Here is a 20617-nt window from a genome sequence, read left to right as displayed (position 1 = left end):
GTGAGAATAATATTTCTGGTAGGTGTGAGTATATTGTCTCTTTTGATCATAATTCTTTCAACAGCAATTATGTTTTGTTCCTGAAGCTCTTCTTTAATTTCTTCTTCTTCTTCTGTCACATTCAAAAGGTCCCAACTTGATATAACACTTTTAGATGTATTTAGGGTTGCGTGGGGGTTTACTTTCACTAGAATTTTAGCAAAGTTTGTCATCTGTAAGAGTTTTTCAGAATGCTTGCAGTTGACAGTTTCTACAAGTAAGTCCCCTGATTGCAGTCTCTTAACCATCTTGGGAGACCCTGCAATACTGTCCAAGTTTTTGGATTAGAAAGGGGATAGCTTACTAAGAGGCTGTTCTGATAATGAATGCATTATTAAGAATGCAGGAAACTCGGTCGCAGAGGATATGGTTTTTAACCTCTTTGCTTGGGAAGAGTCATGCTCATGTTCTGTATCTGGCTGACTGCTTGTCAGTTCTAAAGACGGGACTCCTTTTGGCCCCTGGCAGATGAACTTTTCTGCCAAGGTTACCGACCCTGCCACGAGGAGGCAGGAGCAGTGCCTGGAGTGACCAAGTGGAATTAGTAGCAGTTAGTCTATTAGAAATGAAAAATAAAGAAAGGTTACTTTCCTTCCTTGCTCTCTACCAGTACTTTTGATAAGAGTTGCTTTAAATAAAAGAATTTATTAAGGAGAGAAACGAAAAAGAGAACTAAAATTCACTTTTTAGAAAATCGCTTGGTCACAATCGCTTGGCACCTGGGGCTGCAGAAATACATGCTGGTGTAACGTTAGTATGACCATAAAATTCTGTTGAAAAATTATACTTCACACCAACCAGCAATTGTAATTTTTACTGAAAAATAAAATACACACAAGAGATAAAACTGGTAAAAACAGATGTATTTACAATAAATATGAAATGATGATTAAAATAAAATGAAATGACAGTTAAAATATGACTAAAACGGAAGTTAAAATAATATTAAAATATAATATAATGATAAAAGTGCTAAAAACTGTAGCTTTCGGAGAAGACAGACTCCTTTCTCAACTGTTGAGAAAGGAGTCTGTTGTCTCCGAAAGCTACAGTTTTTAGCGCTTTTATCATTATTATATTATACCCTGCCAACCTCCGTGTCGTCTGCAAACTCGGACATTAAGCTTGATATACCATCATCAATATCATTTATAAATACAGAAAACAATAATGGACCCAACACTGAACCCCGAGGGACTCCACTAATAACATTAGTCCACGATGTGCAGTGTCCATTGATTACCACTCTGTCTTCTCCCCCTCCCCTCAACCATCCCTTTATTCATAGCAGATATTTGCCTCCAATGCCACACTGCCCCAATTTGTGCAGCAGTCTTCTATATGCAACAGTATCAAAAGCCTTTCTAAGATCCAAATACAGGCATACCTCGGTTAACGTTACCTCTGATAACGAAGCTTCGATATAACGAAGTCGGCAATTTCAAGCCCCATTTAACATAAAAAAAAAATATTCCAGTTTAATCACCTGAAATCTAAACAAACTGAAGAAATTACAGAAACCTTTGGGGCTTCTCGTGGTTGGTTCGAGAAATTTAAAAAACGGGCCAGGATTCATAGTGTAAAATTAACAGGAGAAGCTGCAAATAATTTTCCAGAAAAACTAAAGGAAATAATTGAACGTGAAAATTTTCCAAATTTGGTGTTCAATGTTGACGAAAGCGGTTTGTTCTGGAAACGGCTACCAACAAAAAGCTTCATTTCTATTGAAGAAAAATCAGCTGCTGGGTTCAAAGCAGCCAAAGACCGTTTAACGTTACTCTTTGGATCAAATGTCTCTGGCGATTATAAATTAAAATTGTTATTAGTTTACCATTCAGAAAATCTGAGGGCGTTAAAAGGTAACATAAAAATGAATTTACCTGTAATATGGAAAGCAAACAGAAAAGCGTGGGTTACCAAGGAGTTATTTACTGATTGGTTTGTTAACCACTTTTGTCCTGAAGTAAAACGGTATTGTCAAAAAAAACAACTTTAAAGAAAAAGCTCTTTTGTCGTTAGACAATGCTCCGGGACATCCTACTGATCTTAACATGTTGGACACATGCATTCCTGTCAAAGTTGTGTTTCTTCCAGCAAACACAACTTCCCTGATTCAACCATTGGATCAGGCAGTAATAGCATCATTTAAAGCTTATTATCTGCGTCGAACATTAAGCAGTTTAACTGAACTAGAGTATAAAGAGGAAATGACAGTTAAAACCTTTTTGGAAAAACTACACCATTAAAAACGCAATTGAAAACATTGATAGTTCTTGGAAAGAAGTCACTGAGAAATGCTTAAATGGAGTTTGGCGCAAAATATGGCCAGAAGTTGTACTAGAAGAAGAAAATAACATACAAGAAATTAGAAATGAAGTTATCCAGATGGCTCAATCAATAGGTTTCGAAAATGTCGATGAAGAGGATGTTAGAAATTTATTGAATGCAGAAGATGATGGTTTTTCAGTGGAAGATTTAGAAAACCTTGTTAGCAACGAAGACAAAGATAGTGAAGACGAAGTTAAAGTTCCTGCCGAAAAAGTGTTAACAACCAAAGATTTAAAAAGGTGCTTAAATGACATTGAAAACGTTTTAAATTTTTTTAGTGAAAATGATCCTGATTTAGGAAGAAGTGTTATTGTTAAGCGATCAGTGTTAAATGAAAGAGAAAAAAAAGCATAAGCAATCAATTTTAAAATGTGATTTCACTTTCTATGTAAGTTGACTGTTTATTTAATAAAACTTTTATTTGTTCGAAAAAAAAAGCTTTTCATTTTCTTTACGTAGGAATGTATCCCTATTCTGGCCACAGTATTTTTACCTCTGAAAACGAAGTTTCACTTAACGAAGTGGAACGCATCCTATTCGTTATTCGAGGTATGCCTGTATATGATATCAAAGTTATTCCCTGCATCTAATTCCTTTGTGACCAAATCATAGTATCCAATCAAACTGGTCAGCAAGACTTTCCCTTAACCAAACCATGCTATGTCCGAGCTATAACTAAAGTCTTGTCTAGATGATCATGCAGTGCTTCTTTAACCAGTGCCTCCATTAATTTTCCTGGAACAGAAGATAAACTAACAGGTCTATAATTACTTGTGTTGCCCTTTGATCCTCCTTTGTGAATTGGGGTCACATCTGCACATCTCCAGTACATGGGTACCTCCTCTGAGTCCAAAGAAGCTCTCATAATTATGGCTAAGGGTTTGCTTACTTCCTTTTCTGCCTCCTTTAATATAACTGGATAGATCCCTTCCACCCTGTGTGCTTTTTTATGTGTATCTTCAACAATTTCTCCTCCATTTTCCTCTCAGTTATTACAAAATCATCCACCTCTGGCATTCCCCTTCCTGAATAACTCCTCATGGGTCAATGTAGATGCAAAATACTTGTTTAGTTTGTTAGCCACCTGAGCAGGATCATCAACAGTTGAACCATCAATATCCAGTGGACCAATTTGATTCATCCCTTTCCTTCTAGAGTTTATAGAGGTAAAGAACCCTTTGTTGTTTTTATTTGCATCCTTTGCCAAGGATTTCTGATTATCTGCCTTTGCCTGCCTAATCTCCTTTGTGACTTGGTTGCAGACCAGCTTATATCTATCATAGGCTTCTGTGTCACATGTTAATTTATATCTATCCGATGCATTTTTCTTCTCTGCAATATGTCTCATTAGTTTATCTGACATCCATTTAGGCCTAAACCTTGAACAATATTTCTTAGTTGGTACGTAAAGCCTAGTAGCTTCCAAGATTTCTTTGAATGCTTCCCATTCTTTGAATTCTTTGAATGCTTCCCATTTTGAATTTGTTGTTGGTAACATCATCAGTTGGTCCCACTGTATAGAATTTAAATACTGTCTCAGACCACCGTAGTCACCTTTACGAAAGCAAAAACTCTTCTCTTTACCCCTGATGGTAGTTACCTCTTTGAGTAAATCCCACTTCAGCACACTGTGATCATTGCCACCTAGTGGTATCTTTATCTGCAGATTCTAAATGCATGAATAATTACTACTGATAATTAGATCAAGAGTATTATCCCCCCTAGTTGCCTCCCAAACATGCTGCTGTAGAAAACAATCATCTAATAAATCCACAAAAGCCTTGCTAGTGTGTAAGTGACCAACCCACATATTCCAATCAATCTCTGGGAAATTAAAATCCTCCATTATAAGACAATCTGATTTACTGGCCCACTCTATTTCTCTGCACAACTTTTCCTTGTACTCATCAGAGTCATTTGGTCTATAACATAATTCTACTGTCATTTTTCCTTTCCCAGTGCTTATTTCACACCAAACAGACTCAACATTGCATTGTCCTCCAACATCAATTGGATGCACTTCCTTAGATTTTATGTTTTTCTTAACTAACAGCATAACCCCTTCTTCCTTCCTGTTCTGTCTATCCTTTCTGTACATATTGTACTCCCCAATATCCAATTCAGCACTGCTTATGTTGTGTGACACCAAGTCTCTAATATCCCAACAGTATTTGCCTTCGATGTCTTGACTAGCACTTCAAGCTCATCAAATTTATTAACTATACTTCTAGCATTGGTGTACATGCAAGTATACATGCACCTGTTTCTACTCTTAGTTACCCTATCACAGCCCATGTATTTACTTGTTCCACTATAGATCCCAGCAGTCTTGGAAATCCCCATTGCCTTAGGTTTTCCAAGCTGTTGCTCAATTGCCTTTCAATAGAAGCAGTGCAAGAATCACTTTCTCCTCTGCCAGCGGCCACTTTTAATCTATTAGTCCATGTATACCCCTCAAGGTAGCAGTTTTCCGACCCACCTACCCCTGCCTCGATAGCATCAGCAAATATTCTTGCATATTCTTGCAATTCTTACTTTTACACATCACCGGTACATGGGGACTTTTCCTGAGTCCAAGGATGCACTCATAATTATGGCTACTGGTTTCCTTACTTCCTTTGCCACCTCATTTAATATAACTGAACAGTTCCCATACACGCCAGGTTCCTTGGTTATGTTTAACTTCAACAATTTCTCCTCCACTTTGCTCTGAAATATCACATAATCATTTAACTCCCTGTTAGAGTTTGATAAACATCTGCCCTTCTCCTCCTTGAATAATTCCTGTGTGAGCATAGAATCAAAATACTCATTTAGTTTGGCAGCTATCTGAGTATGTTCATCTATAGTCAACTCAAGAAGAAAAAGTGGCGCACTTCTTCTTCCTGAAGGCACGCTTTTATATAGTTTAAATTCTTTTCGCATTTCACTTTCTATGAATTTAAAATTTTAATCATGGATTTTGAGGTGGGTCCTGAAATAATGGGGCTTAGAGGGGAACAGGTAGCCTGTGTGTTATCAGACACTCAGCCTAAAACACTGATGGATCCAATATCTCTCTATTACAGAAGATTTAGGAGAAGTCCGGTTGGCCTGCCTCCCTAAAATCCACTCATGAACACCTTCTCGATGGTAAGCCCTGATACGCCATTTAGGTGGCAACGAACGTGTAGAGTGGTTCTCTTCAAGACGCCTGGTCGGCGTGAAGAGGAAAAGACCAAACCCTCCAGCATATGACAACACAACAAAATAAATGGCACTCAGTCCCCAGCAGCTTTCACTCTCCATCTTATGGCAGCGAGAGGATCAGAGTGGAAACAGAGTGGAAACAGAGGGTGCTAAGAATCTCTGGGTACAACCAGGCAGCCATGCACAGAAACTGAACTTGGCCTGTTATAACGTAAGATCACTCATCGGTGAAGACAGGATATTAGAGCTGGAAAAGGATTTAGAAAATGTGAATTGGAATATCATCAGTTTGGATATAACAAGAAGAAGAAATAGTAGTAGTAGTAGTAGTAGTAGTGCCATGTGATGCAAGAAAGCAAATGTATGAGCTTATGCAGCATCAGCCAAAAAAAAAAAAAAAATCACACCATTCCCTCTAAATGCCTGTCTAGTTCCTCCTTAAATTTATTCAACCTATCAACTTCCACAACGACAGATGGAAGTTTGTTCCAGCAATTAACCACCAGCTGGTTAAAGGCAAATTTCTGCACATCCAATCTACATCTGTCTTTTCTTAATTTGAATTTATGCCCCCTTAGGTTCGTAATCTGAACAAGTGGAAGGATCCCATAAGAATTCAGCGTGCTCAACCCATTCAAGGCCTTATACACCTCAATCAGATCACCGCGCAGGTGCCTAGTCTCCAGCCACTGCAATTTGCAGAACTTAAGCCTCTCTTGATAAGAGGATCCCTTCATTCCCCTCACTAATCTTGTTGCCCTTCTCTGTACACGCTCAAGTAAATCTACATCGTTCCTAAAATGAGGCCTCCAGACCTGTATGCAGTACTCAAGGCGTGGCCTGACCATTGCCTTATACAGAAGGATAATCACCTCCTTTTCCCTGCTAGCAAAATTCTTATATATCATTGACAAAACCCCATGACCTGCCCTGGGAGCCTGTCTGCATTACTCAGAAAACTTCGTATCTGCCTGCACAATTACTCCCAGGTCTTTTTTATTTTCTACCACCTTAAGTGTAGTACCATACAGTTGGTACGTTTCTCTGGGGTTACTTCTACCCATATGCAGTACTTTGCATTTGTCAAGGTTAAACTTCAGTTGCCACTTCTTAGCCCATCTGCCCAAATTATCTAGATCCTGTTGCAGTAGCACACTGCCATTACTGTCATTAATAACCCTGCCAGCCTTTGTATCATCTGATCTGCAAACTTCGACACTAAGCCTGATATTCCTTCATCAATATCATTGATAAATATACAAAACAACAGTGGACCCAACACCGAACCCTGTGGGACTCCACTAATAACATTAGTCGAAGAAGAGCAGCAGCAGCACCCATTGAAATGAATCAATTATAAGTTTATCAAGTGGAAATCTGCTGTACACAAATGGAAACAGTGAAAGGAGTGAAGGTGGAGTTGGGTTTCTGGCCCATAAAGATTTTAAAAACAACATTTTGGAATTCAAAAGCACATCACCAAGGGTGTCAAGATTAATACTCAACATTTCTAAGAGGTACAAGCTAAAGATTATAATGATTTATGCACCAACATCGAGCCATGATGATGAAGAGTTGGAGAAATGTACACCGAAACTGAGAGTCCTCTAGATGAGCAGAAAACCCACTACACTATTATTATGGGGGACTTCAATGCTAAGGTTGGAAAAAGGCAAAACAGCGCAGAAAGAGGAACTATAGGAAATTTTGGAATTGGTGAAAGAAATAAGAGGTGAAAGACTTGTGGAATTTGCAGAATCTCAAGGACTGACAGTAATGAACACTTTTTTCAAGAAAAGGGTGAACAGAAAGTGGACATGGAAGAGTCCAAATGGATTAATAACTAATGAAATTGACTTCATCCTCACTAACAGAAGATATATTGCGAATGATATTACCGTCCTGAATAACGTAAATGTTGGAAGTGATCACAGAATGGTAAGATGTACACTTGATGTAGGAAAGGAAAAAACTGACTCGAGTAAATAATACAAAGGTCTTTGAGATAACAGAGGAGGAGAAAAAGCAGTATATACTGGAACTTAAGAACAAGTTTGAGCTTCTGCAGACTGCTCAGGACTAAGATATCGACGAGGAATATCACAACATTCTGAAAGCGATAAAGCTCAAGAAACCTATAGGGAAAAAGAAATCCAAATAATAAAAAATTAGTCAAGAAACACTTGTCATGATGAACCGAAGACGACAAATGAAGAGCAAGAAAAACACTGAAAGGGAGAAAATTGAGTATACTGAGTTATGCAAAGCCATTAGAAAGAGACTCAGAGAGGACATAAGATTTAGCATTAGCATTAATAGAGGCATTTGATGCAAGAAAGCAAGCTTATGCAGCATCAGACAAAAAAAAAAAAAAAACCCCACTTCCACTTCACCCCTCTGTTCGTTCAAAATACCTGTCCAGCTGAGCCTTAAACTTATTTAGGCTATCAACCTCCACTACAAGGGATGGAAATCTGTTCCACCAACCAACCACCCGCTGGCTAAAGGCAAATTTCTGCACGTCTATCCTATATCTGTCTTTCCTCAACTTGAATTTATGCCCTCTCAGGTGATTATTCTGAGCTAGAGGAAGAATCCCATCAGCATTGAGCATGCTCAAACCATTCAATGCTTTATACACCTCTATCAGATCACCTCGCTGGTGCCTAGTCTCCAGACACTGTAATTTGCAAAACTTAAGCCTTTCTTCGTAAGAGCACCCCTTTGTTCCATTCACTAATTTTGTTGCCCTTCTCTGTACTCGTTCCAGCAGCTCTTCATCTTTCTTGAAATGAGGCCTCCAGACCTGTATACAGTACTCTAGGTGTGGCCTGACCATTGCCTTATACAAGGGAATAATCACCTCCTTATCCCTGCTGGAAAAATTCCTGTATATCATTGACAATACTCCATGAGCTACTCTTGCAGCCCGTCTGCACTGCTCAGAGAACTTCATATCTGCCTGCACAACCACCCCCAAGTCCCTTTCATTCTCTGCCCCTCTCAGTGTAGTATCACAGAGTTGATACGTTGCTCTGGGGTTGCTGTTTCCCATGAGAAGTACTTTACATTTGTCAATGTTAAACTTCATTTGCCACCTCTCAGCCCATCTGCTCAACCTTTCCAGATCCTGTTGCAGCAGCAGCATAATGTCAGTAGTGCCCTTGACAACCCTGCCAACCTTTGTATCATCTGCAAACTTGGACATTATGCTTGATATACCATCATCAATATCATTTATAAATACAGAAAACAATAATGGACCCAACACTGAGCCCTGAGGAACTCCACTAATAACATTAGTCCACGATGAGCAGTGTCCATTGATTACCACTCTGTCTTCTCCCCCTCAACCACCCCTTTATCCAAAGCAGCAATTTGCCTCCAATGTCACACTGCTCCAATTTGTGTAGCAGTCTTCCATGTGCAACAGTATCAAAAGCCTTTCTAAGATCCAAGTATATAATATCAAAGCTATTCCCTGCATCCAGTTCTTTTGTGACTGCATCATAGTATCCAATCAAATTGACCCTTAACAAATTTATCAAATTTGTTAAGGGTCAAGACTTCCCCTTAACAAAGCCATGCTGTGTCCGAGCTATAACTGAAATCTTGTCTAAATGATCCTGAAGTGCTTCTTTAACCAGTGCCTCCAATAATTTTCTGGAACAGAAGTTAAGCTCACAGGTCTATAATTACTTGTGTCAGCCTTTGATCCTCCTTTGTGAATTGGGGTCACATTTGCACATTTCCAGTCTATGGGTACCTCCCCTGAGTCCAAGGAAGCTCTCATAATTATGGCTAAGGGTTTTCTTACTTCTTTGGTTCCTCCTTTAATATAACTTGATAGATCCCATCCACCCCGGGTGCCTTTCTTGTGTTTATCTTCAACAGTTTCTCCTCCACTTTACTCCCAGTTATTTCAAGATTCTGTAGTTTACTGCTAGAGTTGAATACACCTCTGGCATTCCCCTCGCTGAATAACTCCTCAAGTGTGAATGTCAATGCAAAATATTCATTTAGTTTGTTAGCTACTTGAGCAGGATCATCAACAGTTGACCCATCAATATCAAGTGGACCAATCTGATTCATCCCCTTCCTTCTAGAGTTTACATAAGTAAAGAATTCTTTGCTGTTTTTCTTTGCATCCCTTGCCAAGGATTTCTCGTAATCTGCCTTCACCTGCCTAACCTCCTTTGTAACTTGGTTGCATATCAACTTGTATCTATCATAGGCTTCTGTGTCATGTGTTAATTTGTAAGTATCCCATGCACTTTTCTTCTCTGCCATATGCCTCATTAGTTCATCTGACATCCATTTTGGCCTAAACCTTGAACAATATTTCTTAGTTGGTATGTAAAGCCTAGTAGCTTCCAAGATAAGTTCTTTGAATGCTTCCCATTTTGAATTTGCTGTTGGTAACATCATCAGTTGGTCCCACTGTATAGAATTTAAATACTGTCTCAGTCCATTGTAGTCGCCTTTACGGAAGCAATAACCCTACCCTTTACCCCTAATGGTAGTTACCTCTTTGAGTAAATCCCACTTCAGCACACTGTGATCACTGCCACCTAGTGGTTCATTTATCTGCAGATTCTTAATGCATGAAGAATCACTGCTGATAATCAAATCAAGAGTATTATTCCCTCTAGTTGCCTCCCGAACATGCTGATGTAGAAAACAATCATCCAATAAATCTACAAAAGCCCTGCTAGTGTGTGAGTGACCAGCCCCCAAATTCCAGTCAATATCTGGGAAATTAAAATCTCCCATTATAAGACTCTCTGATTTACTGGCCCACTCTATTTCCCTGTACAGTTTCTTATTATACTCATCAGAGTCATTAGGCCTATAGCACACTCCTACTCTCAATTTTGATCTCCCAATGCTTATGTCACAACCAAACTGACTCAACACTGCAGTGTCCAGCGATGTCGACTGGCTTCACTTCCTTGGTTTTTATGTGTTTCTTAACTAATAGCATAAACCCTCCCCCCTTCCGATCCTGTCTATCCTTTCTGTAGACGTTGTACTCCCCAAATTCCAGTTCTACATCCCTTATATCTGTGTGACACGACATCTCTGATATCCCAACAATATCTGCCTTTGATGTTTTGAGCAATACCTCAAATTCATCAAATTTATTTACTAAACTCCTAGCATTGGTGTACATGCAAGTACACCTGCACCTGTTTCTATTCTTAGCTACCCTAACACATCCCATGTGTTTACTTGTACCGCAATGGCTCCCAGCAGTCTCTGAAATATCATGCATCTTGTTTTTCAGGCTTCTGCTCATTCTAATAGAAGCAGTGCAAGAATCTATTTCACCACTGCCAGTGGCTACTGTCAATCTATTGGTCTTTGTCTCCCCCCAAGCTATCAGTTTTCCGACCCAACTAACACTGCCTCGATAGCATCAGGAAATATTCTTGCACCCTTTCTATTTAAGTGTATCTCATCCCTGTAGAAGCAATCTCTCCTGTCCAGGCTGAAAAAAATTCTACCACTTGAGCCTTGCACAATCTTTCCAGGGCCGAATTGATCGACAAGGCTCTCATCATATACTCCCTCCTATCGTGTCTGGGCAGAATTGCAGACACTTTCAAATTCAACCCTAATTCTCGGCTTTTGTTCAACAGTGACCTGTACTTGTTTAACACAAGAGATTAACACAAGAAAAGTAGAACAAGCATTAAGGGAAATCAAAGGATTTAAATCAGCAGCCATGAGCATTAATACAGAAAGACAAATAGCGATGGTGTACTTATAAACAGCAGAGAAGGCATAATTCAAATAGCAGAAGACTACTATAGAGAATTATACAAGGAGCGAGGGAATGATGCCAGCAGTGGGGAAGATGGATTGCAAGGTAGCAACACATACAACATAACCGATATTCTTCTTGATGACGTAGAACATGCATTGAAGAAAATGAAGAATCAGTAAGCCCCGGGGGAAGATGAAGTTACTATAGAGTTGTTAAAATTGGGAGGAAGAGACATAACACAAAAACTGGCAAGGCTCTTCACAAAGTGCATTAGAAAAGGTGTGACACCTAATAAGTGGAATAATGCAATCCTAGTTTTGACACATAAGAAAGGAGATAAATCAGAAATTGGAAATTATAGACCAATTAGCTTTTTATCCCACATCTACAAGTTGTTCACAAGGGTTATTACTAACAGATTAGAAAGAATACTTGATGGGAATCAACCGAAAGAGCAAGCTGGCTTTAGGACAGGATTCTCAACTATGGATCACCTTCACGTAATATCACAGCTAACGGAGAAAGCAAATGAATATAAAACACCATTATGCCTGGCATTTGTGGATTATGAAAAGGCATTTGACTCCATACAGCATAAGGCAATGTTTCGGGCACTGGAAAGACAGGGCATAGATACCCCATATATTATGATTTTGAAGAAAATATATGAGAGTGCTACCTCCTTTATTAGACTAGACAAAGACAGTAGGAAATTTAAAATTGAGAAAGGAGTTCGACAAGGAGACACAATATCTCCGAAGCTGTTTACTGCTGCCCTTGAGGAAGCTTTCAGAAGAATAGACTGGTCGCAGAAATGAGTCAATGTGAACGGAGAGTACCTAAACCATTTACGATTTGCAGATGACATTGTGGTCATAAGCCACGATCCCAAAGAATTAGAGGAAAATCTTAATCAGTTATGCACAGTTAGTAAGGATTTTGGACTAAAGATGAATATGGCTAAAACAAAAGTAATGATGAACAAGTATGCCACAGAATGGGAAATAATGATTGAAGGAGCATTAATTGAAAAGGTGGAGTCATATACTTATCTGGGACAAGTTATTAGCTGTAATAATGATAAATGGCTGGAAGTCAAGAGAAGATAAATTTTGGATGGATAGCATTCAGGAAATATAGTCACATACTGAAGAGCAATATCCCAGTTTGTCTGAAACGTAAAATAATGAACCAATGTATACTCCCCACCATGACTTATGGAAGTGAAACTTGGGCACTCACCACAAGAATGGAAGAGAAGCTGAGAACTACACAGCGAAGAATGGAATGAATTATATTGGGAATCAGACTGTTAGATAAGAAGAGAAACATGTGTATTATCAAAACTAAAGAACTAAAATGGTCTTGGGCAGGACACATAGCTCGAAGACATGATGACCGATGGACTAAGAAAATAACAGAATGGTACCCAAGAGGAGCTAGAAGAAAACCTGGAAGACAAAGGCGGAGATGGATAGATGAAATTCATGAGTTTTTGGGTAGTAAATGGATGGCCAGTGCTCAAAACAGAAGGAACTGAAAATTTGTTGGAGAGGCCTTCATCCTGCAGTGGATTGAAAATGGCTGATGATGATGATGAAGATGATGCTGAAATAATAAGCCATTGCTAAACAAATTAACATTTGTTCACATTTAATAAATTGAACTGTTATTTATATTTTAACCATTAGTACTATCATTCATTCGATATAAATGTTTCCAGATGTAAAAAAATTCAGTAGTTAGTGTTTATCATTCACTGAAATATTCTTCTGCAAAACTGCTCCATCACTAGGTATACTTCTCTAAAATCCAGAAAATTTTATAATCAGCACAGCCCAAGGGTGCTGGATTTTAATGAGTTTACTGTGCACAGAATGTGAGGACAAACTCCTCTGCTAAATGAAGTGACACTGCTTTTAAATAGCATTCAAATTAACACATGTGAAAGGTGTATGGTTGCCAATGGGGATGACAACTCCTTCATGGGCTGGGCGATCTCTATCCTGTCCTTACAGAGAGTAGCAAAGTTTCATCGGATGAGGTCATCTTTTGCCTTTAAAATACATTTTCTGCATCTTTTGTCTTTAAAATACATTTAGGTTCACGTTTATGCAAGAGTGTTTTGACATCCTCCATACTTTATTGGATCCATAACAATTCCATTATAAGAATTTATAGTTATTATTACTTGGGCTTATTGGACCCATTAGTTAACTTCCATTGAGGTTTTGAATTACTCATATTAGTTTTAATTTAGTTTTAAGGAAACAGAGGGCGCTTGTATCCAGGCGCCCTCTGCATTTTGATATTTGTAGGTATACCACAAATAACAGGATGCAATGCAGGTATTTGACTTGTTGTGTGTGTTGTTTTTGACTTCTGCCAAAAGCAACACACATTGCTACCTTCTTGTAGCAAGTGTCTGTAAAATTGAAGAGTCCAGTTAAAATAATGGTAGAAGGGCCTTGAAGATATTTGAAGCATTGAGCTACTGATGAAAATCAGCTCATTTTAGCAAATATTTCAGCTAGTGCCACTATACCAGGACCTTCAGCTTCCATATTTAACTAAGGCTGAACTTTACTAGACAAGTAATACTCAATTTTCCAGGGCCTCAAAATTAGTGTTTTGGGTACCATTATTTGGAAATTTTCTCCAGGACCATTCTACCTGCTCCAATGCTATCAGGGCTTGTACAGATATTTTATCTAGATCTACAAATTTATACGGCTCACTGCTACTATTGTAATGCTATATTTTACTAAATTTAGTAAACATTCTCTCTCTCTCTTTTTTAAAACAACTTACTTACCATATCTCCTATTTTGCATGACACCGATTTTATCACTCCAGGCATGGGGGCTGCAACAACTTTAGCCACATCCACCTAAACAAAGTGTAGGGTATCATGAAATGAACATTATTTAAATTGTTTTCTAAAAATAAAATACTAGAACTACGATCAGATCATCACTTAAGTACTATCATTTCTTTGCATGGCCTACTTGTGTCTTATTTATATATATCTGTGCACAAAATAAATAGATCTATGCTAATTGCATACACATTAGTCAGTAAGTAGGCTTTAATGAGTTAACACTGCTTCCCCCCTCCCCATCAATATTAAAATATAAGATATGAGTGGGGAGAAGGACATATTATAGAATAGAATCTTTAATTGCAGCAATGATAGACATTGCTGCAATTAAACATTCCACATGTATAATATTAAAAATTATACATGTGGAAATTATATATTTAATCATCAGTGTGACTTGTGTCACTCTGACTTACAGCTGATTTAGAAATGAAAATAATAGGGCAGTTCCATTTTGCCATCAATTTAAATTGTGTAAATTTTAATATTCCCTTAGCTTTTACTTTCAATCAGCATCCCTGATTTTGTTGTAATTTGAGAAGTATGTCTGCAAAGAAAAATTAGATCCAAGTTTTAGCCCTTCTGCTTATAGCCATGCATGTGTAATGGCTAAGGCATTTGTTGAGAACACCATATGCTTGTAATATAAACAAATATCACGAGGTGGGAAAAATTGCTTCGACCTAGATGTCTCATATTTTTGGTTTTGATTTAGTATCTTGCATGGTTTTATATGAGGATTTTAGGAAAGCTTTTGATAGTGTGGCACATGGAAGACGACTGCACAAATGGGAGCAGTATGACATTAACGGCAAGTTGTTACAATAGATAAAAGGATGGTTGAGTGGGAGAAGACACAGCGTGGCTATCAACGGACACTGTTCTTCATGGACTAATGTCCATGTTCTTCTATTAATGGAATCCCCCAGGGTTCAGTGTTGGACCCACTGTTGTTTTCAGTATTTATCAATGATATTGATGAAGGTGTATCAGGGTTAAAGTCTAAGTTTTCAGAATATGAAGGTTGGCAGGGTTGTTAATACCAGTAATGATAGTAAGTTACTGCAACAGGATCTGGAAAAGTTGGGCAGATGAGCTAAGAGGTGGCAACTGAAGTTTACATTGACAAATGTAAAGTACTGAATATGGTGAGCAGTAACCCCAGAGTAACGTATAAATTGGGTGGTACTGCACTCAGGGTAGTGGAGAATGAAAAGGACCTGAGGGTAATTGTGCAGTCAGATATGAAGTTTTCTGAGCAGTGCAAAAAAAGTTGCAAGAGCAGATCATGGTGTCTTGTCAATGATATAGAGAAATTTTGCTAGCAGAGATAAAGAGGTAATTGTCTCCAGGTATAAAGCAATGGTCAGGTCACACCTTGAGTACTGTATACAGGTCTGGAGGCCTCATTTTAGGAAATCATCTTAGTAATCTTTGTAAATGGGATTTGAAATTGGATAAGAAAAACAAAATAATTGCATTGGTTTTGGACAACTGCCCAGCTAATCCAAAGTTGACTTTCAAAAACATTGAATTTTTTTTTTTTTTTTTATGTGAACCCCAAACACGAGAGGTATTAGAACCTATAGTACTCAGTACCGTGCTTGGGTTCGAGGTTGAGAAGAAAAAAGAAGATATTTGTTGACATTGCACTTGAACTTCTGTAGATTGTAATTTTCAGAAAATACGTATGAAGGAAGGTTGTTCCAGAAAACGGCAGTTGAATGAATAAATGAGGAAGATGAAAAGTTGGTTCTGTGGGTTTGAAGTTGGACAGTAAATGGATGTTGGCTGGTGGTGGCACGTTTTGAAAGAGTGAGCGGGAATTACAGAAGCCAATTCAGAAGAACAGTGCCCATGGAAGTATCTGTAGAAGAGGCATGCAGCAAAAACAGTACGTCCATGAGAAAGCGAGTGGGGAGACTCTGTTAGAGATGAATCATTAATTAACCTAACTGCCATCTTCTGAATGGAATCAAGAAGCCTGAGAGAGGTTTTGGGGGCACCACCCCAGATGTGGGAACAATATTCCATGGCAGGGCAGATTTGCGATTTATACAGAGTGAGCAGCTGTTTGGAAGAAAAGTAACGCAGAGAGCGAAAGAGAAAACCAAGTTTTTTAGATGCAGAGGAAGCAATATTTGTAATGTGCTTGTGCCAAGAGAGATTAGAAGTCGGGGTAATCCCCAAAAGAGATATATCATTTTGCCTAGAAATCGAAGTGTCACCAAAGATAAGCATAGGAGCAGAAGAATCCTTTTTGCGAGATATAAGACAAGACTGAGTTTTAGAAGGGTTGAAATCAACTAAGTTGTCTTTGCCCCACTGGAGAATTACTTGAAGATTGGCATTTAAGGAATTGGTAGGAGATTTTCGAGAAGTTGTAGCTGATTGAGCTGGACAAGGTTTCTCAAAATGGAAAGTGGAATGCAATGTGCTATCATTGGCAAAACGATGAATAGGATTTCCAGTCAATGGAAGAAGGTCATTAATATACAAGAGGAAAAGAGTGGGGGAAAGAACTGAACCTTGGGGGACACCGGCATTAGTGGAGAAGTTAGAAGACAGAGAGCTATCTACCATCACCCTGAGTGAGCGATCACAGAGAAAACTGGATAACCAATTACTAAAAACAGAGGGCAAACCATAAAATGGAAGCTTGTTTAGAAGACCTTTATGCCAAACACCAAAAGATTTTGGTGTTTGGCATAAAGGTCAAAAGCCTTTGATATGTCAAGAGCAACTACTTGTGTTTCACCGAACCTTTCCACTGAATTAGTACATAAATGGGTAACAAAAGCCAGAATATTACCAGTGGATCGACACTGATGGAATCCATACTGGCGATCGTTGATCAGACGGAAGGTTTCTAGGTAGTTTAAGAGTTGGTGGTTAATTGATTTTTCCATTACTTTAGAAAGAGTAGAAGTAATTGCAATGGGACGATAATTGGATGGGAGGGATTTGTCACCCTTTTTAGGAACTGGCTGGATATAAGCAAATTTCCAAGCAGAAGGAAAAACACCTTTGGAATAAGAAAGTGAAAAAAGGCGGAAAAGAATAGGAGTAAGTTCAGGAGCACAGGTTTTGAGAACAAGTGGAGAAATACCATCAGGACCTGGAGCTTTCTTAGCATCAAGATTCATCAAAATCCTTCTAATATCCTTTTGACGGAAGACCGCAGGAGGCATTGAATGGAGCGTGTTGGGAATGGTGGGAGGTGTTTTACCAAGATCATTAATACATGAGCTGGAAGAAAAATGGGATGCTAGCAGGTCAGCTTTATCCTTGGCTGAAGTGGCAACAGAACCATCTGGTTTGGACAGAGGTGGGAGCAAAGATGGGCAAAAGTTGCGGCCAATAGCTTTGGCAAGAGACCAGAATGCTCGGCTACCATTAGGGCAAGAAGCAAGTTTTCTACTCTTAACCTGTTCAAACTCTAGTTTGGACTGATTAATAACTGCTTTACAACTGCTGCGAGCTTTGGTGTAGGCAGAAAATGAAACTGAAGAATTAGAAACAAGCCAATTACGATATGCAACATTCTTCTCTTGGACAGCCTTAGCACATTTATTGGAAAACCAAGGTTTAGATAAAGGACGAGATTTTAAAGTGGCGTGTGGGATAAGAGATTCCATTCCTGCAAGAATAATTTCACTGACACGATCTGAGCAAACGTTGACATCAGAAATTTTGAAACAGTAATCCGACCAAGGAAAAGAAGAAAAGAAGTCTCGCAAGTCATCCCATTTTGCATTCTTGTAATGCCAAACAACACGTGGTTGGGAATAGCCATGAGATAAAGGTTCCATTGGAGAAGAGACAATCACCAAGTTGTGATCTGAAGTGCCTAAAGGACCTCTCACTTCAACCGTGTACTTAGAACGGTTGTTTGAGAAAAAGATCAAGCGTATTGGCTGTATGATTAGGATTGTCCGGTATTCTTGTAGGTAAATGAACAAATGTTACTTTGGGACATCAAATTGAAGGGGGACTTCGTCCATATTTGCAATCTGTCCCAACTCAAAATGATGTGTCTTCCGATCAATCAATGTCGATGAAATTCAAGGATGAAATTCAAAACGATGAAATTCAAGTTCCTTCTGCTCATAGCTTTCAGGCATCTTTTGGGCAAGTATGGTGTGTGTACGCATGCTTAGTCCATTCCGTTTCATTAAAGGATTCCATTAATGGAAGAATAATTTCACTGACACGATCTGAGCAAATGATGACATCAGAAGTTTTGAAACAGTAATCCGACCAAGGAAAAGAAGAAAAGAAGTCTCGCAGGTCATGTCATTTTGCATTCTTGTAATGCCAAACAACACGAGGTTGGGAATAGCCATGAGATAAAGGTTCCATTGGAGAAGAGACAATCACCAAGTTGTGATCTGAAGTGCCTAAAGGACCTCTCACTTTGACCATGTACTTAGAAGGGTTGTTTGCGAGAAAACGATCAAGCGTATTGGCTGTACGATTAGGATTGTCCGGTATTCTTGTGGTAAATGAACAATCTGTGATAGGTCATTAGTAATTGCAAATGCCTCAGCATCTTGACCTGCTGAGTCGGTGTGACTAGAAAATGGAAGCCAGCTGGAGTTGTGAACATTAAAATCACCAAGATAAATTACCTCACTGTTAGGAAAGTTGGACTGGAGAAAGTCAAGTTGCAAAGAGAGGAAGTCAAAGAGTTCCAAGTGATTAGTGGAGTTGGGAGAATGGTAGAGACAACAGATGGATTTGACACAATGAGGTAGAGAGATTTTAAGCCAGAGAAGATCAAAGAGAGGAGATTCCAAATTGCCAAGTCTCTGACAGGGAATATCAGAACGGATATAGCACAAGTACCACCTTCGAGGCGAAAGGAATCATACAGCAAATAATTTGGGCATCTGAGATGAGCAGTAGTTGAATCAACCGATAACTGAGATTCTGTCAGAAAAAGTACATGGGGTTTGGCAGACTGCAAGTGGAAATGGACATCATTGAGATTAGAACTGAGACCACATATATTTGTGAAATGAATTAGGAAGTGCTTGGGATGTTTAGATCTTTTCGCAGATAAGCTTGCTCTATTAGTTTGACAACTCATGGTGTATTGACTAGTAAGAAAAAGTGGGTGGGACATGCTGTATGAAGTAATGAAATTTTTGGATGTGGCATACACGTGGTAAGAATATATACCGAGATCCTTGACATAAAGTGGCCTCGACAATGCTCCCCGCATACACACTACTCGGACTCCCTCCAGTCACTATCTGGCAGAGTAGAGGTAGCAAGATTATACACTAGCTGATCCGGAAGCCTGCTAGAGAGTTACCAATAGGTTCGGTCCGGTGTACTAACTAGTGGCCGGCCTGGGAACACCGTTTTAGAGCTGTACCCTCGAAATGTAAGGAATATTGGATCTCGCCACGACGTTCATCATAACCTCAAAAGTCATCAATCATACTGCATGATGGAAGAGATAGGGAAGGGTTGACCGGAACTTAGCTCTTGAGACTAAACATGGGTTCCACCACTTCAAGCCTCCAATAAGCAAAGTGGTGCTATTTCACCGGTTGATGAGAGTCATCTACCACCTGGTACTGCCTGGTAACATAGAGGGGGTGGCGTTCCTCCATGTGGTGTGGGTGCCACACCTCGACTCCTGCTTACGTTGGTTCACACCTGGGTGGTCACCCACCATGTACTTGTGCATGGAGGTTATACCCAGGATTATTAACAGTCCCACCATCGTGAAGATGCAAGCAGAGGATTTGGTTGTCGTAGACCGTCCGGATTTCGCCGAAATTGGGTCCACTTGACTTGAGTGTCACCCAAATATCAGTTCCATCAGGGTTTTAGACTCCCAGGTAGCAAGTACAACTTATCTGGCATATATGAGAGAATGTCTGTGACCACCTCAAGGGCCACTGGGCAATTTCTTCATCTGTTAAAGCTATAGCAACTTGTAGATAACCATCTATGTCCACCAAATCATTAAACTCCTGTTCACTCATGTCTTTAGGCTTTTCAACATGATCAGTGTCGTGACTTAGTTGCCCATCATTAGCATTAGCATTAGCATTAGTAGAGGCATTTGATGCAAGAAAGCAAGCTTATGCAGCATCAGCCAAAAAAAAAAAAAAAAAAAAAAAAAAGAGTAACATAAATAAATAAAAATAACCACTTCCACTTCACCCCTCTGTTCGTTCGAAATACCTGTCCAGCTGAGCCTTAAACTTATTTAGGCTATCAACTTCCACGACAAGGGATGGAAGTCTGTTCCACCCACCAACCACCCGCTGGCTAAAGGCAAATTTCCGCACATCTATCCTACATCTGTCTTTCCTCAATTTGAATTTATGCCCTCTCAGGTGATTTTTCTGAGCTAGAGGAAGAATCCCATCAGCATTGAGCATGCTCAA

General features: G+C 39.1%; 1 protein-coding gene across 1 annotated transcript in view; it reads right to left on the bottom strand.

Annotated features, from left to right (window-relative positions):
• The window catches only part of LOC150091114 (propionyl-CoA carboxylase alpha chain, mitochondrial-like), a 1103107-nt gene that overhangs the window by 37575 nt on the left and 1044915 nt on the right, over window positions 1-20617 (bottom strand). The window contains exon 22 of the mRNA XM_090381963.1: window positions 14142-14216. Coding sequence (XP_090238089.1) covers window positions 14142-14216 — 75 coding nt within the window. The remainder of the gene's footprint in view (window positions 1-14141; window positions 14217-20617) is intronic.

This window comes from Mastigoproctus giganteus, chromosome 1 (assembly GCF_048544385.1).
Source record: "Mastigoproctus giganteus isolate SK-2022 chromosome 1, ASM4854438v1, whole genome shotgun sequence".
NCBI classification, from domain to species: domain Eukaryota; kingdom Metazoa; phylum Arthropoda; class Arachnida; order Uropygi; family Thelyphonidae; genus Mastigoproctus; species Mastigoproctus giganteus.
This window is presented reverse-complemented; position numbering and strand designations above follow the sequence as displayed.